Source organism: Mastigoproctus giganteus, chromosome 6 (genome assembly GCF_048544385.1).
Source record: "Mastigoproctus giganteus isolate SK-2022 chromosome 6, ASM4854438v1, whole genome shotgun sequence".
NCBI classification, from domain to species: Eukaryota; Metazoa; Arthropoda; class Arachnida; order Uropygi; family Thelyphonidae; genus Mastigoproctus; species Mastigoproctus giganteus.
The window spans coordinates 194,520,293-194,543,393 of NC_143580.1; the positions used below are offsets into that span (position 1 = coordinate 194,520,293).

General features: G+C 35.3%; 1 protein-coding gene across 1 annotated transcript in view; it reads left to right on the plus strand.

Annotated features, from left to right (window-relative positions):
• Positions 1-23,101, plus strand: part of LOC150084850 (protein TSLIG3A-like) — a 137,211-nt gene that overhangs the window by 69,637 nt on the left and 44,473 nt on the right. The window contains exons 6-7 of the mRNA XM_090375595.1: positions 8,232-8,342; positions 16,558-16,755. Of these exons, the coding sequence (XP_090231721.1) occupies positions 8,232-8,342; positions 16,558-16,755 (309 nt within the window). The remainder of the gene's footprint in view (positions 1-8,231; positions 8,343-16,557; positions 16,756-23,101) is intronic.

The following is a 23,101-nucleotide window of genomic DNA, read 5'->3' on the forward strand; positions in this document are numbered from 1 at the left end:
AGCTACCACCCATTCACCTACAAAAGATCGTTATCTTTAATCAATTTCTCAATGCTTATAAATGTTAAATGACGGAATCGGCTTTGGGCACAGAAATGCAAATATTAACCAGCAGATTCTTAAACAGGGGTTACTTCTTTGCTACAGTAAACCGAATTAGGGTACCGAATTAGCTAAGGATAGGATACAAAACACTACACCAACCAACAATGGTAATATCAAAAAATATTTAATATATTTCTGTCCCATATTTTGAACAGTGGCACAAACAGCTTAACAGATTCTTTAAAGATACCGAATTTAAAATTGTGGCCAGGCCAATACGGAAATTGCACACTATACTGAAAAATCGCTCAGTCCTTTCCTCGTTCACAACCAAATAAATGACCTGGTATACAACATTTCTTGCGGTGATTACGGCTCATCTTATCAAGGTTCTACGTGGTTTCCTCTCAATTTTCGTGTTAATCAACATGTGGCCTCAGTTTGTGCTTCTCGTTTAGCAGTGTCAGAATTAGCCTTTCGTGCCGTTAAATAAAAAAAGTGTCCAACTGAATTATACGAGACTGTTGCAGAAACCGTCGAAATTAAATTACTTGATAATTCTGTTAATGTTCGTCGGCCACATCTAATCTTTGATGCATGGTCTTTTACGCACATGCACAAAGACAAATAATCCCTATATAAGTTTCATGCTTACCCCTATTCGGTAATTTTCATTCCTGTGATCACAACATACGGTCAAAAAGCGTTTGTCAGCTTCAGGAAGTGCTTCTCATTCAGCAGTGTCAGAATTAGCCTTTCGTGCCGTTAAATAAAAAAGTATGTTTTTCGTTAAACATGCTTTTTTATTATGTTTAACGAAAAACATATTTTTTATTTAACGAGGCCAAAATACAAAAGTGGTCAACTGAATTATACGAGACTATTGCAGAAACCGTCGAAATTACATTACTTGATAATTCTATTAGTGTTCGCCGGCCATATCTAATCTCTGATGCATGGTCTTTTACGCACATGCACAAAGACAAGTAATCCCTATATAAGTTTCATGCTTACTCCTATTCGGTAATTTTCATTCCTGTGATCACAACATACGGTCGAAAAGCATTTGTCAGCTTCAGGAAGGAAAATCGTTTTGCAATTTTTTTGTTAATTAATTTTTTACTTGGTTTTTAATTATTTTTGATTGTAATGCAAGTTTTTCGATTTTTTAAATTGTTTTTGTTTTATTTTTTTTCTGGAGAATATTGTACGGAAGTGTTTTACGTATCATATTGAGGTAAACTTCTCTTATTCTTTTACAAATATTGATATCAACATAGAGCGTATTGAGCATTACAGCTCTGATTCATACTAAATAAATGAAAGGGTGTATGTGAGTTTATAGTTTTGACTGTTGTGTCTACTTACCTTACATTCTAGAAGAAAATCTCTTTCCTCCGTATATAGTTATAGAGTGTCTCCTTTCTCATGTTCCACAATTTTCTACATAATGTCCTTTAAATCATGTAACTGGTTCTGCACCACTGTTGAATGGTTTCAATTTATTAAATACAGTAGACTGTCGATTTTTTGGGATACATGGTAAAAAAAAAACTCCCAAATAATCGATTTCCCCTGTTAATCCAAAAATACAATAAGTCCCCAACATACGTAAGAGTTACGTTCCAGGACTTTTTACATAAGTCGAGTTTTATATAACTTGGGAATGACTAATAAAATATTGCTACTATAATATATCCCTGATATACCAAAATTACAAAAACCACATAATATCCTCAGAAGAATGAAGAAAAATAGTTATACATTTTTAATTAGTTCAATTAAAAACTTTATCTGGGGACAGTAGTGAAGTAGTCAGAGTGGCACATAAGAAAAGAAAACACAAAAGGAAGAAAAAATCCATGTTATTGTACTGTAAAAACTGATATGTATTTCATCATCATCATCATCCATTTTCAATCCACTGCAGGATGAAGGCCTCTCCAGAAACTTTCCAGTTCCTTCTGTTTTGAGCACTGGCCATCCATTTACTACCCACAAACTCGTGAATTTCATCTATCCATCTCCGCCTTTGTCTTCCAGGTTTTCTTCTAGCTTCTCTTGGGTACCATTCTGTTATTTTCTTAGTCCATCTGTCATCATGTCTTCAAGCTGTGTCCTGCCCAGGACCATTTTAGTTCTTTAGTTTTGATAAGAATGTCCTTTACTTGAGTTTTCTGCCTAATCCATGTATTTCTCCTTTTATCTAACAGTCTGATTCCCAATATAATTCGTTCCATTCTTTGCTGGGCAGTTCTCAGCTTCTCTTCCATTCTTTGCTGGGTAGTTCTCAGCTGAGTGCCCAAGTTTCACTTCCATAAGTCATGATGGGGAGTATACATTGGTTCATTATTTTACATTTCAGACAAACTGGGATATTGCTCTTCAGTATGTGACTATATTTCCTGAATGCTATCCATCCAAAATTTATTCTTCTCTTGACTTCCAGCCATTTATCATTATTAGAGCTAATAACTTGTCCCAGATATGACTCCACCTTTTCAATTACTGCTCCTTCAATCATTATTTCCCTTTCTTGTGGCATAATTGTTCATCATTACTTTTGTTTTAGCCATATTCATCTTTAGTCCAAAATCCTTACTAAATGTGCTTAACTGATTAAGATTTTCCTCCCTCTAATTCTTTGGGATCGTGGCTTATGACCACAATGTCATCTGCAAATTGTAAATGGTTTAGGTACTCTCCATTCACATTTACTCCTTTCTGCGACCAGTCTAATCTTCTGAAAGCTTCCTCAAGGGCAGCAGTAAACAGCTTCGGAGATATTGTCCCCTTGTTGAACTCCTTTCTCAATTTTAAATTTCCTACTGTCTTTGTCTAGTCTAATAAAGGAGGTAGCATTCTCATATATTTTCTTCAAAACCATAATATGTGGGGTATCTATGCCTTGTCTTTCCAGTGCCTGAAACATTGCCTTATGCTGTATGGAGTCAAATGCCTTTTCATAATCCACAAATGGCAGGCATAATGGTGTTTTTATATTCATTTGCTTTCTCCATTAGCTGTAATATTATGTGAAGGTGATCCATAGTTGAGAATCCTGTCCTGAAGCCAATTTGCTCTGTCGGTTGATTCTCATCAAGTATTCTTTCTAATCTGTTAGTAATGACCCTTGTGAACAACTTGTAGATGTGGGATAACAAGCTAATTGGTCTATAATTTCCAATTTCTGATTTATCTCCTTTCTTATGCAGCAAAACTATGATTGCACTGCTTAGGCGTCACACCTTTTCTAATGCACTTCGTGAAGAGCCTTGCCAGTTTTTGTGTTATGTCTCTTCCTCCCAATTTTAACAACTCTACAGTAACTTCATCTTTCCCCCGGGGCTTTCTGATTTTTCATTTTCTTCAATGCATGTTCTACCTCATCAGGAAGAATATCGGGTATGTCGTATGTGTTGCTAATTTGCAATCCATCTTCCCCACTGCTGGCATCATTCCCTCGCTCCTTGTATAATTCTCTATAGTAGTCTTCTGCTATTTGAATTATGCCTTCTCTGCTGTTTATAATTACACCATCGCTATTCTTCAGTATCATTTGTCTTTCTGTATTACTGCTCATGGCTGCTGATTTAAATCCTTTGTTTTCCCTTAATGCTTGTTCTACTTTTCTTGTGTTAAATCTTCTTATGTCCTCTCTGAGTCTAATGGCTTTGCATAACTCAGTATACTCAATTTTCTCCTTGTCAGTGTTTATCTTGCTCTTCATTTTTCATCTTCGGTTCATCATAACAAGTGTTTCTTGACTAATTTTTTCTTCTTTGGATTTCTTTTTCCCTATAGGTTTCTTGAGCTTTATCACTTTCAGAAAGTTGTTATATTCCTTGTCGATATCTTGGTCCTAAGCAGTCTGCAGAAGCTCAAACTTGTTAAGTTCCAGTACTTGTTCTTAATTTACATACTGCTTTTCTCCTCTTCTGTTATCTCAGAGACCTTTGTATTATTTACTCGAGTCAGTTTTTTCCTTTCCTTTCCTACGTCTATATCAAGTGTACATCTTACAATTCTGTGATCACTTCCAACATTTACCTTATTCAGGATGGTAACATCATTCACAATATATCTTCTGTTAGTAAGGACAAAGTCGATTTCGTTAGTTGTTAATCCATTTGGACTCTTCCATGTTCACTTTCTGTTCATCCTTTTTCTTGAAAAAAGTGTTCATTACTGACAATCCTTGAGATTCTGCAAATTCCACAAATCTTTCGCCTCTTTCATCAATTCCAAAATTTCCTATAGTTCCCCTTTCTGCGCTGTTTTGTCTTTTTCCAACCTTAGCATTGAATTCCCCCCATAATGATAGTGTAGTGGGTTTTCTGCTCATCTAGAAGACTCTCAATTTCGGTGCACATTTCTTCAACCTTTTCATCATCATGGCTTGATGTTGGTGCATAAATCATTATAACCTTTAGTTTGTACCTCTTATGTATTTCATAGCCTTGGTTATTATAGTTGACTTCATTGGTGCTGATTGCTTCACCGCTTCCCATATTCTGTCTTTCTCCTTCATGATTGTGTTTACTGTTGCCACCCACAAATCTGAATTCCGCGTGATACTTGTTAATGTTTGGCCATTTTCATACATCCTTATTATTTTAATTTTCTGATCTAACTCGATCGCTTTCCTTTTCTTGATAGATTTACTAGTACCGCTGTCACTTATTCTCTTAGTCGGAGGAATTTCAGAAGAATTTTCTGAAAAAAAACTTTACAGAGTTAAGCCAAAACTCATATTATCACCCCATGCAACTCACGTTTTACTAAAGCACATTTCTGGAGGTCACTGCCATAAAACAATAAAAACAATTTGCACAATTCCGGGTTACTGGGCTTTTCGTTAGTGTAATTCATTATAGATGGATAGTAAACTCGATCTTATTGCATTTGTGATAATACCTTTAGCTGGAATTCTGTGTTTTTATGTTATTATGGTGAAATGTGTGTCCCCTTCACTGAAATCATCAGTCGTATATAACAAAAATATATCAATAACGTAATATAAGTCCGAAGCTACGTAAGTCAGGGACTTACTGTATCTAAAAGTGTTCAGCAACCTATGTAAAAAGTATAGCAATAGATAAAAAAAATTGCCACGCACTACTCACGTGCCCAGTACGATGCTTCCCTTTATTTTTGTACAATTCCACGTATGGTTTGGTCACATCACCAACATTATAATGGTCCATTAGAGATTTCACGGATGCACCATTTTCAAACTTTTGAATAATTTCAAGTTTTTGTTTAATTGAAAGTAAAACTCTTGCATTTGCCCATCATTTTTGCAATTTCTAAACAAAAAATTAAAAAAAATAGTTACTATTAAAAAAAAAATTCCACCATCCCTGACATAAATAACAAAACAAAATTTGTCCTTTCCGGTACAACATAACATAACAATCGACGCGATGCACTAAAACAAACTAAACGTTTGGTCTCTTTTCTTTTCTTTTCTTTTTTTGAGCAGTGGGTGTGAAGACAGCGGGGATTGCAAGATAATAGGCACACTAATCTCCCAATGATGACTTATAATGCCGCTCCTTATCGCTTATTTATGATTTGCAAAACATCTGTTTATACCTATTCTAGTTATTACTCGAATTTTATGATTTCTGGTTGATTTTTTTTTAAATTTTTTTTTTTATTTGTAGTCTTGAAGTGTCCCAGTAAATCAAGTCTGCTCTAATATATTATCAACTTTATACAATTAATTCCTTGTTAGTTGGTTTGTATTTTTGTCTCATAATAATGTTTTTTTGTCTGTGGATACAGATTATTTTAAAAAATTATTCATTATTCATGGCACTATGAAGTTTTTTCTAATTATATATTTTGGGAAAATTCCCCGATTTCTCACAATGCAAATACACCGATGATCCCTCTTTCTTTCTGCACTCAAGAATCTTTCGTATTTTGATTCATCTTCAAATATCTTTTCCTCCTTTCCTTTTTTTATTATTATTATATATATTTTTTTTTTACGAAAAGCACTCTTGAATTTATTTATATGATTTATTATTCCACAAGTTTAATCTGTAAATGGGTCTGGCATTACCATGTACACAATAGATCAAAATTATTTTCTTTGTACACAACCAATAATTAATGTATTTGTTATTTAACTTGTAACTGAGTTGGAACAACCATATTGCATGCAAGAAGTATATATTCAACTGCACATGTAATATAGTTTGTTTGTTCCAGAATACAGTTCCAGATTAAGAGTATCACAGACTCTGGGTGTAGTATAATTTTCATTCCTTCTCATGTTAAAAAAATATGAACTGTGTATATATGAGGGGTTTCCAAAAAGTAAGGTAACACATTTTTTCTCTCTCGATGATGTTTAATAATACGAAGTTGAAATTACACACCAAGAAATAAGTGAACATGCACTACTTCTCCACAAAGTCTCCAGTTTTATTGATGCACTTGTCCCAACGATGGATCAGTTTATCAATACCAGCACTGAAGAAGTCCATGCCCACACGCAGTAACCAGCATTGCACTGCCTGATGAACTTCCTCATCCGTGATGAAATGCTTTCCTGAAAGGCGTTTTTACAGAGGGCTGAACAAATGGAAGTCTGAAGGCGCTAAGTCTGGCTGTAGGGGGTTATGGCAGAGTTTACCAACAATTACGGCGCAACCACTCACAAGTGGTGTGGGCAGTGTGTGAAGTTGCGTTGTCATGCAACAAAATCACGCTGCTTGTCAGGAGTCCTGGTCGTTTGCGTTGAATGTCGGCATTCAGTTTTTCCAACATTGCACAGTAAAGCTGTGCATTGATTGTTCTTCCCTTCGGCAAGAAATCTGCCAACAGAGAACACTGTGGCCATGACTTTTCAGACACTGGGAACAGTTCTGAATTGCACACAGGAGATTGTGGATGTTTACAGGTCATGGAGCCTTGTTTGCTCTCCAGGGTAAAGTGATGAACCCATTTTTCGCCTGCTGTGACTATGCGAGCAAGAAAATCCTCTCCTTCATCGTTGTATCGCAACAGGTTCTCCAGACACATGTCCATGTGTTTTCTTTTACCTCCTCTGACAATTGTTGGGCTACCCAGTAGCAGCACACCTTTCGAAAGCCAAGGACATCGTGAACAATCGAGATACTCACGTTCACTATTTTTGCAATTTCACGCAGTTTCACTCACCTGTTTTCAAGAACGATGCCTTTAATGCACGAAATGTTGTCTTCTGTCTTGCTCGATGAAGGCCTACCCGTCTAATGTTGATCTTCAATGTCAACACAGCCCTCTTTAAATTTGTGCACCAAAAACACACCTGCTTCTTTTTCATCGCCATACACAGCAACCAGTTCACGGTGAAGACCCTTTTGCTTGCAAAATGCAATAACTTCACGAACACCTGTTTTGGACCACATTCGCATGGCAACTGCCATTTTGCAACTGGAATCTGCTGTGAGGCGACAGTACCGCAACACTGCACTGGTGGTCTTTTTGAACGTTATTAACAGGTCTATCTGTCCACCGCGTTTCATCTTATTCCCTTTCACCATTATTAAGAAAAAAAATGTGTTACCTTACTTTTCAGAAACCCCTCGTATCTATATATATTTGAAATTTAGGTGCTTAAAACTTGGGTCCTGGTACCAGCTAGTGCCAAGGCCTATGATTTAGGCCATAATTTAGTTAGTGTGATAGTGCAGTTCAGGTGGCTACATTCATTGATATCTGGCAATAAATAGTATTTTTCCTTAAAACACACATTTGGTTTTAATATCTCTTTTTAATTTCTATTAGTTCATTCTTTCATTCCATTTCTTACTTTTAAAAACTACATTTCTTTCTGACATGCCAGAGAAGCCTTTTGACATTGTCTGTGAGCTTTGTAGTGCAAATAAGATCAACTATTCTAATAGTAGGTAGAATTGTTGAACTTATAGGACTGGTGATGAGGTACTTTTGACCTTTAATTGTTATGTAGTAAAGATTATGAGGTTATATTTCAGTGTAGACATTGTACAATTTTCAAATACTTGAAGATCATATGATATATACGATTTTCAAATTATAAAATTTTTATGTTTGGACCACCTCCTTCCTACATAATAAATGATTTTAAAAGAAATATTAATATGGTTATACTTTTTCAAATAAATATTAATACTGCATGAATTTTTCATCTAAAATTTATTTTTCAGGGTAGTAGTTCTACTGCTAATAACCTTAATCATCTTCTGTGTCTTCTCAACATTGATATATCACCTGAAGAAATCGATGCCCAAAAGCTTTTGACAGAGATAGAAACTAAAGTAAGAAATAGTTTAACTTATAAACATTAGTTTTGTTATTGATATTAAATAAAAATTGGAATTTAAAATCTTAATTTCCCAATTTAACTGCTCTAGGTTATTGATGATTTGGTTATTTTTCCTATGTTCTGTTCACTCAGACTTTAATCCTAACACAGACAAATCTACATACTACTACTGCTACTACAACATCATTGAGTAAAGCTCTGATTAGTCAGTTGCCAAAGGACCACTGTATTTTTTAGCAATTGACCAGTGAGAGCTTTACTTAGTGATGTATATTTGTTGGTGTGGAATGGTCATTCTGTCAGATCGTTTATTCAGTTTCCAAAATTAAAAATCTCAAGGTGATATGTCTGGACTGCACGAACAATGTTCAGTCATTGTGATTTTGATGGCATGTCACAGATCAACTTTGAGGATCTGTGAGTAATTGTGAGTTGATTATTTTGCTTCTACACTTAAAATGGCAGAGCAATAGTTAGTCAAAGAATGGCATAAAACCTTTCCAGTATGCTTTCAAATGCCTTGAATTATTTTCAGTACTGTGGTGATGCCTGATGTTTCCATTGCATGCTGTGTGACTTGCTCTAATTGAAAGTGCTGGCAACTATCTCATCTGCAGTCCTTGTGCAATCCAATAAGTCATTTACTTCCTCTTCATATTGAAATAGGTGCTGCAGAATCTATCCCATTTGCAAAGGTTTTTGGTTCTAATTGAAACATCTGAAAACCAGCTTCATATAGCAGACCTTTCTATACTAAAACCTGTCATGGATGATGGTATAAGCAGAGCCATGGCTGATACCAGCTCCCTAATCACATCAGTTGACTTCCGAAACAACACTTTCCTTTGTGACATCCGTGTCCTACTTTGCATTTGTTAATGTTAAACTTCAGTTGCCACTTCTCAGCCCATCTGCCCAACTTTTCTAGATCCTGTTGCAGTAGCACACTGCCATTACTGTCATTAACAACATTGCCAACCTTTGTATCATCTGCATACTTGGACATTAAGCCTGATATACCATCATAAATATCATCGATAAATATACAAAACAACAGTGCGCCCAACGCCAAACCCTGGGGGACTCCACTAATAACATTAGTCCACGAAGAGTAGCATCCATTGATTACCATTCTGTCATCTCCCACTCAACCATCCTTTTATCTGTTGTAGCAGCTTGCCCGTAATACCATACTGCCCCAATTTGTACAGTAGTCTTCCATGTACAACAGTATCAAAGGCTTTCCTGAAATCCTAGTATATGAGATCAAAATTATTTTTTGCATTCAGTTCCTTTGTAATCACATCATAGTATCCAATCAAATTTGTCAGACAAGACTTTCCTCTTAACAAACCCATGCTGTGTTTGAATTATTACTTGTCTTGTCTATATGATCCTGCAATGCTTCTTTGACTTGTCACTCCATTATTTTCCCGGGAACAGAAGTTAAACTAACAAATCTGTAATTACTTGTGTCACACTTTGTGAAATGGGGATACATTTGCACAACTCCAGTCCATGGTGCTTGCCCTGAGTCCAAGGATGCTCTCATAATTATGGCTAAGGGTTTGCCTACTTCCTTTGCCACCTTTAATCTTAGATCTTGTTTGGTCTTGTGTTAAGTTAGTCAATCAAAATTAAGTAGCCTGTGCAATAAGTTGTATATAATTAATATCTTCATTATTATACAAAGTAAGGAAAATTGAAGAATGCCATTATTCCAGTAGAGTTATATTGGATGTTAATAAATTTTTGGATATCCTAACATTCTTTGTAGACTGGATTGATAGGGATACTAAGTTATTTACTGTATCTTTAAAAACATTTGAAGTTAACTGTATTTGTACAGAATATTATGGTAAGTGCAAATCACATGCGTGTGCATGTGTGTTCCTTAATTAAAAGGATTTCACTATTTCATGTATAGATTCCTATTAGGACTCCAACTGTGCTTTTTTTTTTATATATATATATATATAGAAAATTTTTTTATTCATAAAGGAAATGCCACCTTGGGATGAAAATATGAGGTGTTATTTCAAGATCAGAAGACTTTTCATGAGAATAAAAGATATTACTAATTTCAGAAAACATTATTTTAATGATTTTAAAAGTTTGTGAAACTTGTTTAATTGCATGTAATCAATATCTTTCAGTACTGAACAACATAGTGAAAAACCTGCTCACTACATTAGTCAACTCTGAAGATTGATTGATTGCCTCCCTCTGTCTCATTTCACTCTGTTAGCTCCTGATCTTCTAAAGGATCTTTCCAGTAATCTGTCCACAGACATTGATATAGACTGATTAGCAACTCAACTCTTATTAGTATTAATTTTGTAACACTTTTTACTTACTAGCCATAATTATGAGTGCATCCTTGCACTCAGGGGAAGTCCCCACGGACTGAAGGTGTGCAAATGTATCTCCAATTCACAAAGGGCGATCTAAGGGTGACATGAGTAATTACAGACCAGTTAGTTTAACTTCTGTTCTGGGGAAAATAATGGAGTCACTGGTTAAAGATGCATTCCAGGATCATCTAGACAAGACAAGTAATAATTCAAACACAGCATGGGTTTGTTAAGAGGAAAGGCTTGTCTGACAAATTTGATTGGATACTATGATGTGGTTACAAAGGAACTGGAATGAAAAAATAATTTTAATATCATATACTTGGATTCCAGGATAGCTTTTGACATTGTTGCACATGAAGACTACTGTACAAATCGGAGCAGTATGGTATTAAGGGTAACTTGCTACAATGGATAAAACGTTGGTTGAGTGGGAGAGGACAGAGAGTGGTAATGAATGGACGCTGCTCTTCATGAACTAATGTTATTGGTGGAGTTTCCCCCCAGGGTTCGGTGTTGGGCCCACTGTTGTTTTGTATATTTATCAATGATATTGATGAAGGTATATTAGGCTTAATGTCCAAGTATGCAGATGATACAAAGGTTGGTAGGGTTGTTAATGACAGTAATGGCAGTGTGCTACTGCAACAGGATCCAGAAAATTTGGGCAGATGTGCTGAGAAGTGGCAACTGAAGTTTAACTTTGACAAATGCAAAGTACTACATATGGGTAGAAATAACCCCAGAGAAATGTACCAACTGTACGGTGCTACACTTAGGTTGGTATAAAATGAAAAAAGACCTGGGAGTAATTGTGCAGTCAGATATGAAGTTTTCTGAGCAGTGTAGACAGGTGCCAGAGCAGGTCATAGGGTATTGTCAATGATATTGATATACAGGAATTTTGCTAATGGAGGTGATTATCCCTTTGTATAAGGCAATGGTCAGGCCATGCCTTGAGTACTGTGTACAACTTTGGAGGTCTCATTTTTGGAAGGATGTTGAGTTGCTTGAGTGTGTACAGAGAATGGCAACAAGATTTGTTTCTTGGCAACCAAGAAAGGCTTAAGTTCTGCAAATTGCAGCGGCTGGAGACTGGACACCTATGAGGTGATCTGATTGAGGTGTTCAAGGCCTTGAGTGGGTTGAGCATGCTGAATTCTGATGGGATTCACTGGTACCTCCTGTCTCCACCTCTGAGGTGGAGACAGGAGGTACCCTTCCATTCTTGGATGTTTTTTTTTTTTTTTGTAGTTGTTGGCGCATCGGCTTCTGCGGCCATTGTGCACCTCCCAAGGTTTTTGCAGTACTTTGATCCAAGCCCGAGGCGGGATTCGAACCCGCGGCCTTTGGGTTGCCTGGCAGGCACTTTACCCACCTGGCTAGCCCGGTCGGCATTCTTGGATGTACTTGTCTCTAGGAACTGGAGACAAGTTCCAGTTCCTAGGATAGGCCCTAGGCTTAAAACTTCAGCGTATAAAAAACCTATGTGCAGAGGCCAGTACACCCATTATAGTTCAGCACAAGCTGGACAACATAAGAATAGTGTGGTAAAAGCTCTACTAGATAGAGCAGGGTCACACTGTACTACCTCTGAGGACAAAGAATGTGAAATTAGACGAGTCACAGCAGACCTTAGAAAATGCGGATACCCCCCCCCCCCAGAGGATCATAGACAGATTTAGTAGAGGAACAGAGTCCAACCGTCAGGAACCGTTTGTTCCTGTGGCTACCGCATACATTTCTTACTATCTGGGCATTACTGAGCATCTAGCGAGAATTTTCTGTGGTTATAAAACACGCTGTGTGCAGCCTCCTGGGCGGAGGTTGCACACAGTTGTGTCCCAAGTAAAAGACCCAATAGCAAAGGACCTGAGTAGTGGTGGTATACAGGATAAAATGCCCGGATTGTGGGAAATGTTATGTGGGCGAGACAAAACGACGGCTCAAGGATCGTCTGGGGGAGCATGCAAATGCTATAAAAACCGCTGATTACTGATTACAAGTCTACTGTGACCGAGCATTTTTGGGAGAGGCAGCATCAAATCTCCCCAGAGGATACAGTTATTGTGGATTGAGCGCATGGGTTCTGGGACCGTAAATGGCTCGAGAACTTAAAAATCTGTTCATCCAACAACAATATCACGAATAGGAACAAAGGTATGCATCCTCTGTTTGAAACCATTGTCCTAAGTATGAATGAACGGTTTTGCTTGACACGCTCCCGAGCTGTTTCCACTTCCAGTTCAGACCATGCGCCGACTGAACCACATGTATAAGTACCATGAGCCTGTTATATAAGGAAGTGTTGCAGGAAGTTTTGTTACTGCTGAGGAAGGAAGCCGATGCTTCCGAAAGCTCCAGGTTTTTATTGCTTTTAATCCGGTTTATTTTAGTATATTTTATTGCAAGGATTTTATTACAGTTTTAATGTTTTCACAATGTACATAATTTAATTTATTATAATATTAGTTTTTGTAAATAAATAGTGTAGTAATTTTATTTATTTTATTTTAATTTGTAAATTTTCAGTTACAGTAAAATACTTATTCTTATGGTTGGTGTATGAGTTTATTTATTGCTAAGATATGAATTTGCCCAATCTCAGAGGCTTTTTCCAGGATATCTGATGGGATTCTTCTGCTTGCTGAGATCACAAACCTGAGGTGGCATAAATTCAAATTGAGGAAAGACAGTTGCAGAATAGATGTGCGGAAATTTGACTTTAGCCAGCGGGTGGTTAATTGCTGGAACAAACTTCCATTTGTCGTTGATAGTTTAAATAAATTCAAGTAGGAACAGGACAAACTTTTAGAGGGAATGGTTGTGTGATATTTTTATTATTTTTTTTTTAATTTTTTGGCTGATGCTACATAAGCTCATAAGCTTGCTTGATTTCTTGCATCACATGCCTTCATTACTACTTTGGGAGGTAACTTATTGCAATTAACAACACACAGCCTTCCTGCCTGCTTACACTTAAAAAAACTTAAAGTTCATTCACTTGATCATATGTTTCCCAAAGTTTTATATTTATGTCCTTGCTCTAGTTTCACATGCCAGTGCAGATACACCTCCCTCATTCATTCATTCTGCTAATTCTTTCAAGGACCTAATACACCTTTGTCAGTCACCCTTTATCTGTCTAGTCACTGGTGGCCCCTAAATGCCCTTGGCATTCTTATATTGAACTGATGAATGAGTGCTGACAGAGTGCAGAATCTGTTATTCTTCACCATTTTAAATGCCCCACACTATTTAAAGTTTGCTCAAATAAGAATTGGCAGATTGCTTCAATCAGTTTTGCAACTTATTGCTATTCATGGTTCCTATAATAACATTCTAAAAAATTCATCTTGATCTTTTCGTGGACTGAAAAGTTGAAAAGATATCTTTCTTCACTGAAGGAAAATATGTTGCACCCCCAGAGAGGTGCACCAAATTTTCTTTTGGTGGCTTAATAAAGGGTCATGAATCTGGAATTCCAGAATTGAATTAGCACCTTCATTTTGCACTGAGGCTCACACTAGTATACTTTTCTACTTGGAACAACCTCCCAACCAATCTAGTTGCCCTTCTTTGGACCCTCTTTAGAAGTTCTGTTCCCATTTTTTGGTGAGACCTCCAGGACCTGAATGTAATATTCCAAATGTGGTCCTACCACTTTTACAAAAGAGAATAATAACATCCTCTCCCTGTTAGTTAAGGTTGTATAGGTCATTGATAGTACACCGTGTCTTCCTGTCTGCCTGCTTACACTGCGGCGCCTCCGTAGCCAGGTGGGCAGGAGCAGCAGTGCGTAGCACACGCTTCTTGATTAGACCGGGGTTCGAGCCCATGATCACCAAATACGGAGGATGCGGAAAGGTCAGGGAATGACCACCGCATATCCCCAGAGCAATATGGCCTTAGTTGCTAATGCTCAAATAAACAAACGACAACAAACAGCTTACACTGCAGGGAAAACTTCATGTTTGCTGTATTATAATGTGGTAAAAGCTCTTATATTATGGCTCTTATAATGTGGTAAAAATGTATTATAATGCCGAAATCTTTCTCATCTTGAACTTTTTACTCTATTCCTTTAGGCTGAAAATCACCCCAAATTTTTTTTCTTCAAATTCAAACCTTAAATTTAACAGAATTAAACTTCAGTTATCTTCTTGCAGACCATATGTGTAATTAATCTAAATCATTCTGAAGCAGCATAGTCTAGTCCCAATTATTTGCCCTCATACCTACCTTTAAATCATCATCAAATTTCAACAAATTTCCCTGTATAGCCTCATCAATATCAGAGGAAAATCAGAAACTAGAGGGACCCCAACACCAAACCTTGAGGGACTAATTCACTACATTAGTCAACACTAAAAAATGCCAGTTGATTACCAACCTCTGTCTCCTTTCACTTTGGCAGCTTCTGATCTTAAGGACCTTCCCAATCATCACAGCATATTCCAATTTGCACAGTAGCCTCTCATGGTGGTGGGGGGGGGAACTAAATCAAAAGCTTTACTGAAAATACAGTATCAGAATTGTTTCAAATATATTTCTGATTACTTTTGACCAAATTAATTCTTGAATTCTAGTAATGGGAAATTTGTTTAAAAGATGTCAATATGAAATCTTTTATGATAATCAAAGAAATTGAATATAAAATATTTTTCTGAATTTATAGATAATCCAGTTACAAATGATATTAACATTCTGTTCTCTGTATAAAACACTGTTCAACAAAGAAATACCTTAAGATAAAAACATACGAATTAAGATGAGTAAGGATTTCTGTGTTGTACACATTCATATTTCAAATAAAGTGAATTTATTTGTGAACAGGTTAGACAGTGTATGTAATGCATTACATTTCAGGCATGTTCAATATTTATTCTTAAATTAAATGAATTTTTTTCTTTTTCCTGATTAATAGAAGTGAAAAGTAAATAACTACTCTTGTTACCAATTAATTGATAATTAATTAACTAATAACATATAAAAGTAATTGTTTTCACTTCACTGCTCATATCACATGACATAATATTCACTTAACTTTTTGTAATATTTTGCTTATCTACTTTGTTTTTAATAAAAATTGAATTGCAGCATGTATTTCACAGATCTTCTGGGATTTAATAAAATAAACAAAGGGTAACATGTTCCTGAGATTGTAGTATGGAGGCAACATTTTTGTAATGTATTTTACTTGCTTCTTCCTGAATTTTAATAACAATTGAAATATAGCACATAGTTCATGTTTCTGCTGTGATTAATATAATAAGAAAATATTAATAATTCATGATTTATATATTTAGTAAACTGATAGCAGAAAAATGAATTATTCAAAACAAAAGCAACACTTTTCATTTGTGTGAACATATCTTTTCTATGCATTCACCATATTTCCAATTCATTACTCCAATCAGTGCAAGTAAAAAACATATTTGATGCTTCAGCTATAATATACAGTATATTGATAGCCTGTGATATGTATAAGAAAGAAATAATAATTGCTGGTTTTCTGTTTGTCCTATTTTAATGACATTTGGGATGGTTCGACAAAGTTTTTTCCAAAAGATCTAAATATAAAATTTCATGAAAATCTGCCCAACTGGGAATAAAGTTGTTAAATGCAAACAGAAGGATATGTTAAAAACAATAGGTACTTTATGCATGTGTGAATACACCTAAAAAAGTTGTTCTACCCTTTAGTGGTTAGCTTTTTCCCTTAGTAAATTTTATTGTGGATACATTCTATGTAAATGAACACAGACAAATCCTCTTTATTTTCACTCTTTATTGTCCCTATTCTTTATCATACTTTATCATATTGATGTGTTCTGTAAAATATACTTTCAGATTAAGCAAACCATTACGACCTTGCCATCTTCATCTCTAAATTCTCCTCTCCTGAAAGAAAATTTGAAAGATGAACAGTGGGCCAAACTTGAAAAATTACAAGAAGAAATGCATGAAGATTATAAAATAAGAAGAGAAATGTTGCTCAAGCGTCTGGATGTTACTGTACAGTCTTTCAAATGGTCAGAGAGATTAAAAGTAAATGAAAGTTCTGTTTTACAGTTACCTAAATGCAGTTTGAAAGAAAAATGCCTCCAAGAAATTTATTGCCCATTAATGTTATATTATATTAATGTTATACTGATTAAAATAATAAAACTTCACCTTGTTCAAAAATATTGCAGTCATCTTGTGTTATAAGTGTATATATGTGCATGCACATTAATACACACATTTATATATTTATGTAATTTATAAAATGTATATGTGTAATACATACAGAAAGTTTCAGTAATGAAGTATGAAGGAAACAAGCACAAAAATCAAATTTTTGTTTTTCTTTGTAATTCCTCTCCTTCCCCATCTCAATACAATGTTTGTATTTTAATCTTATACAGTAGACTGTTGAAATAACGGCACTCCAAATAAAAGACATTCAAGCTAACGGCGCATTAAGATTGGATGTTTACATACAACGCAGCTGTCTTGCAGTACTGAAAAAAGAAAACGGCAAGTCACGTGATTTTTATATTTGTTTACATTTGCCATTTTGAAAGTGAATTCTGTACTGATATTACGGAATATATTGGCTTTATATTTATTTTAAATTAAAAACCCCTCACTGTGGCTCCTAAAATTAATAAACTCATACAGAGAAGAAAAGAAGAACAACATTAAAGCTTAGTTGACAAACTTGATATAATCCAAACTATTTCATTAGGGTCACCCAGAAAGTTAATTCATATACCCATGTGTATTGTGTCTATAAATTGTGTGTGTTCTCTCTGATTGATTTGCCTGTTTTGTTGGATGAAAACACCCATTTTCTGGGGAATAAACCTTGCTATTTACCTGAGACCAACTAACTCAGCCACAGGATGAAAAAAGCCCATAAGAGTTTCTCGTGTCATTGACTGGATTCAAACTTGGGCATTTCCACCCAGTGTGGGGAGGACAGTGACGATACCACTTTGCTACCCGCACTTGCTAAGCTTGATATAATAAAGAAAATAGAACTGGGTGTAAGTAGGAGTGTATTAATGGCAGAATATAACATTGGATCATCAACATGTTTATATTTTTTTATGTTCAGTTAATAAAATTGCATTCTTAATCTCTCTATTTCTTATTTAGCCTCATTATTTCTGCATTAAATATATTAAAAATAAAACTTTTTATATAATGGAAAAATTGAAATAATGTCACCTCGAATCCCCGAAGGTGCCGTTATTCTGAAAGTCTACTTTATAAGGAATTACCATATTTCCCCATGTATAAGATGCACCTTTTTCCGAAAAATTTGGGATCTAAAAACTGGGTGCGTCTTATAGTGTTTGTAGATTATTTTTTACTTGCATTTTCCGCTTTTTCGCGCTTGTTGTCTTTGCACTCATTGTTTTGCACTTGTTACCGATATATTAGGTTACGTTTTGCCACGTTCTGCCCAGAAATGGCTCAGAAAATATTTTCGTACAGTGCTGAATTCAAGTTAAAAGTGATCCAGTTTTGCAAAAGTGAATGGAAATCGTGCTCCTGAACGTAAGTTTGGTCCTCCTCCAACTGAGAAAACAATCCAAGACTGGCTACGGGAAGAAGAAACCCTATTGAAAACGCCATGGCAGAAGAAGGCCATTAGAGGCAAGTCAGTAAAATGGCCTGATTTAGAGAGGGAATTGAAGATATGGATTGAGGAACAAAGGGAAATTGGAATTCCTGTGTCCACAAAGATGGTTCAGCATGAGGCAAGAAGAATTGCTGATGAAAAAGAAGTTACTGATTTCAAAGGAGGACACAATTGGTGCTTCAGATTCATGAAACGGAATGGACTAAGCATGCGTACATGCACCAGACTTGCCCAAAAGATGCTTGAAAGCTATGAGCAGAAGGTCCTTGAATTTCATCGTTTTGTCATTCAACGTCGGAAGACACATCAGTTTGAGTTGGGACAGATTGCAAATATGGACGAAGTCCCCCTTTAATTTGATGTCCCAAGTAACAGAACTGTTGATAACAAGGGGGTGAAAACTGTAACTCTGAAGACAAGTGTACATGAAAAGAGCCATTATACAGTTGTTCTAGCTTGTTGTAACGACGGAACCAAGCTGCCTCCTATGTTGATTTTCAAACGCAAAACAATGCCAAAAGAAGACATTCCTCGAGAAGTGATTGTCCACGTTCATGACAAGGGTTGGATGGATCAGGATGGGATGAAGATCTGGTTTGAGAAAGTTTGGAGCAGGAGACCAGGTGGGCTCTTACGCAAACCTGCCCTATTGGTGCTTGATCAGTTCAGGGCACACATAACAAAAAATACAAAGAAGATTGCTGCAGAGCAAAAAACAAAACTTGCCGTCATACGTTGGCATCCCAGCTCCAACCACTTGACATCAGCATTAACAAACCCTTCAAAGCTGCCATGAGAGATGAATGGAACCAATGGATGAAGTCTTCTGGGGACAATTTGACACCAGCAGGAAGAGTGAAGAAACCAACTATAGGAGAAGTTTGTACCTGGGTGAAAAGATCCTGGGATAATATCAAGATTGAGATCGTTGTCAAGTCATTTAAGAAGTGTGGCATTTCAAATGCCATAGACGGAACCGAGGACGAGGCAATATATGAAGACAGTGATTCGTCAGCAGACACAGATGAGGACAAGCTAATGGATGGGAGTTTTGACAGTGATGAGTTGTATGAATTTTATGATGAATAAAACTTGAGTTCAATAACTTTATGTAATACATTTTTTTTTTTTTTTTTTTTTTTTTTCAAATTTCGGGCCCCAAAATTAAGGTGTGTCTTATACATGGGGAAATACAGTAGATCTCTCTCTCTCTTCTCCCCCCCCCCCAGATTGGTTGTAATATCATTCCTAATGTGAGTTACACAAATATGATTCCTGAAAGTCTCTGGACTAGAATAATTGCTTGTAACCAGAGGACTAACAGAGGAAGTTTAGTTGTTCGAATTCACACTCTCAAATTTCTTCTGTTTCTTCCAAATTGTAGCTGTTAAATTTGCATAATGTTCTCTTATGATTGTTTCGGTAGCAGTTAATGTAACAATAATAATTCCATTGAAGCCAAAATCTTCTGCCTTATAGAAGGAGTCTGAATTTGTGTGGAGTGATACATACCCCTCCCCTTTCTGTTGCCATTACATTGACTACAACTTGGATTTGGTGTCATAAAATTGTAATCATGTTTTATCTCCATCACTGAAGATAATAAAAATTCCCATTCAGATTATCATTAGATAATTTTACATTTTTCTTTTATGACTATTCTCTGCTACAGCATTTTTCAACCTTTTTTGATCAATAGAACACAATATTCTGGATTGGTTAAGAAATTGGCAGAAATAAAATCTATATAAACTGTTTTGTTAATTCACTTTCAATACAAAAAATCTTTGTCTTCATGACTAGAAAGAAAATAATGCAAATTAATTACATCACTATAAATTGTCTTCAATATACAGTGTATTTGTGTATACAATATTTTGGTGCAGCATTTCAAGGAAAACATTTGGGCAGTGCATGCTGCAGACTGATATTCTATAGAAAACCATTTGGAAAACATTGCTTTCGAACAAAAACATCCAAAAACAAAATGGTTTTGGGCATCCACCTTAAACAGACTTTAGACATTACCAAATGTTTATGGATTATTGTCAAAATGATTCCACAAGATATATATCTCTCTCTCACACACACACACATACACATTGTGATACGTTTATCTTTTTTTTTTTTCTAAAATTTTTGATTTTATTATCAGGATTGGATGGCTGGTGGGCAAGAACTTTGGATCAGCTGATTTTGAACCGCTTTCACCTGGGGTCATTTTGATCTTTATTTGTTTGCTTATGTTTTACTATTCCACTTTCACTGGAAAAGTATTCTGTTTTCATTTCAAGTGCAGCCAGTTACCAGCACCTTCCATTGTAATTTTCTTCCTCACAGTTTTTTATTAAAAATTGAAGCAGTCTCTATGGCTGAGCTTTCCAAAGGGCATCACAACTTTGTCTTTAGTCTGAGTTCCTTTTGCTGCATATATTGTAAACTGATTGATTAAAAAAATACAATTATTAATACATTAAAAATTTGTTATGACACTTATTTCTTCACCTTCATCCTCATTAGCTGTTAAGTTCTAGACATATTCCTTTTTTTTTTTTTTTTTTTTTTTTTAAAAGCTAATAATTGACGTAATTAATTTCAATTGGCCTTAGTTAAGCTTGTGCTTAATATATACCATACATCCTTCTCTTACCCTTCTTTACATATTTTGGCCTGAAACAAAGGAAATTATATAACATTGCATTCACAAAGATAAAGGGAAAAATGGACAGGGCATTGATTAATTATAAAATTCTGGATGGGGATATCAATTACTTGTAGCACATACATATATAGTCTGTTGGGGAAAAAGTTTGAAAATGCTGTTCTATGGAATAGGTGAAGAATTGCCCTAAATCCTGACTAATACAGTATAGGATTCACATAACTACCAATATTAAATTCTGCCAACAGTAGAGATAGCTGTAAGATTTTTCTCCTTACACTGCAAGCATTTTTTCTAATTTTTTTAAACATTTTGCCTCCCTTTTATTAAAAAAAATTGATCGTAAAGATGTTCAATGTTCAAGTTATTTGTTTTTCTTGCACCTGTACAAACAAAATTCATAATTACAAACATATGATAGATTCATTTAAAAATTTTAAAATCATGACCAAAGCTGCATGGTTAGTGGGAAAATATAGAGTTAAATGTATAGCTGCCAACTTTCTGAGTTTACGGTGGAGAATCCATCTTTTTGACCTGATTTGACCCCTTCTCCATCTCTTTGTAATAACCTAGTTTTTCTCCATCTTTATCTTTTTGCAGAAAAATAGCAAACATATGTTAAAATGGGAATTTTTAAAAAAAAATTGACTTTTAATTTTCATTAACAAATATGTCCATAATATATACACCTGAAAATGGTTTGTGTGATTGTTCAGTTATCTGTGTGGGGGGAAGCAAACTTTATTCTGCAGGTTTTTCATTTTCACCACAATGCATACAACGTGGCACAACAGTGATACTCTTTCTCAATTTAGAAAGTAATAAAGATTAATAAAAAACTTAATTTTATAATTTAAAGATGTATTTTCAAAGAAAATAAATGTGTGTGATGACAACATTTCTGACTCATGTTGCAATGACATCTAGAAATACAAGCTAAAACACCATCCTCCTATGTCAATAAATCAGTAAAGGCTGCCTTCCTTGTCAGTGACAGTTATGAAGGACCAAGAAATGAGTACAGAGAAAGACAATATGTCTTGAACATGTTATTGTTATTTGGTTTTTTTAGGAGCATTAGCAACTAAGGCCATATTGCTCCAGGGATGTGTGGTGGTCATTCCCTGACCTTTCCGCATCTTCCGTATTTGGTGGTCACGGGCTCGAATGTGGGTCTAATCAAGAAGCATGTGCTACGCACTGCTGCTCCTGCCCACGTAGGCGCCCTTGAACCTGAAAACAGTTTATAGATGGTAAACTGATCAGTAGTATGCCACACAAAAGCATAACTAGAGTATGGCAAATGTGGCCCCAGACAAGAGTGTCAAACAAAAATTATAAATAACTGAATTTATAATTTATTTTAAAAATATGAAAATTTATTATCAATTATTATAAATTCCTTTTGCTTTTATAAAAATTATCATGGATAATAATTTTATAATTAATATGTTAAGAGAATTAATTTAATTAGATTTCTGATGATACTTGGCCATAGGCATCAAAATTTTTTATTACCCGTCTGATGTCACAACATTCATAGTGATATCTAAATGTTTTATATATACAGTAAAAAAAAAAAAATTATGCACTTTTATCAATGTGCCTTTGAGGTGAGTTATGTGATGTGCTAAAACAATCTAGCAAAGTGTTACAGCTTGAAATATTTAATACATTCATAGCAGAAGCTATACAGCTCTTTATAAATAAGTTTGGTAAATTTTGGACTTAGTTAGGTGGTCTAATTTGTTGATAGCAAGTTGCCAACTGAGTTTTCAGAAGCATTAAGTTAAATTTTTAATTTTAACTTAAATGTAATTGTATTTGGAGAACCAATTCATTGTCTAGTAGCACTATTCAGAGAACAAGTTTTTTTGAACTGAATTGAAATGAATTTATTCTGCAAAAAAAAAAAAAAAAAAAAGTTTCCAGTGCTTTTTAATATTACTGAAGATAAAGAAATAGATATTTTGCAATATTTGTTGCAACATTTTCAGCGTGAGAACCTACCACATGCTATTATGAAAGAAAGAATTAATGTACAGTGGTCTTTGAACTGACAATTGCACAGTGAAGTTTGCCATTTTAACAATTTC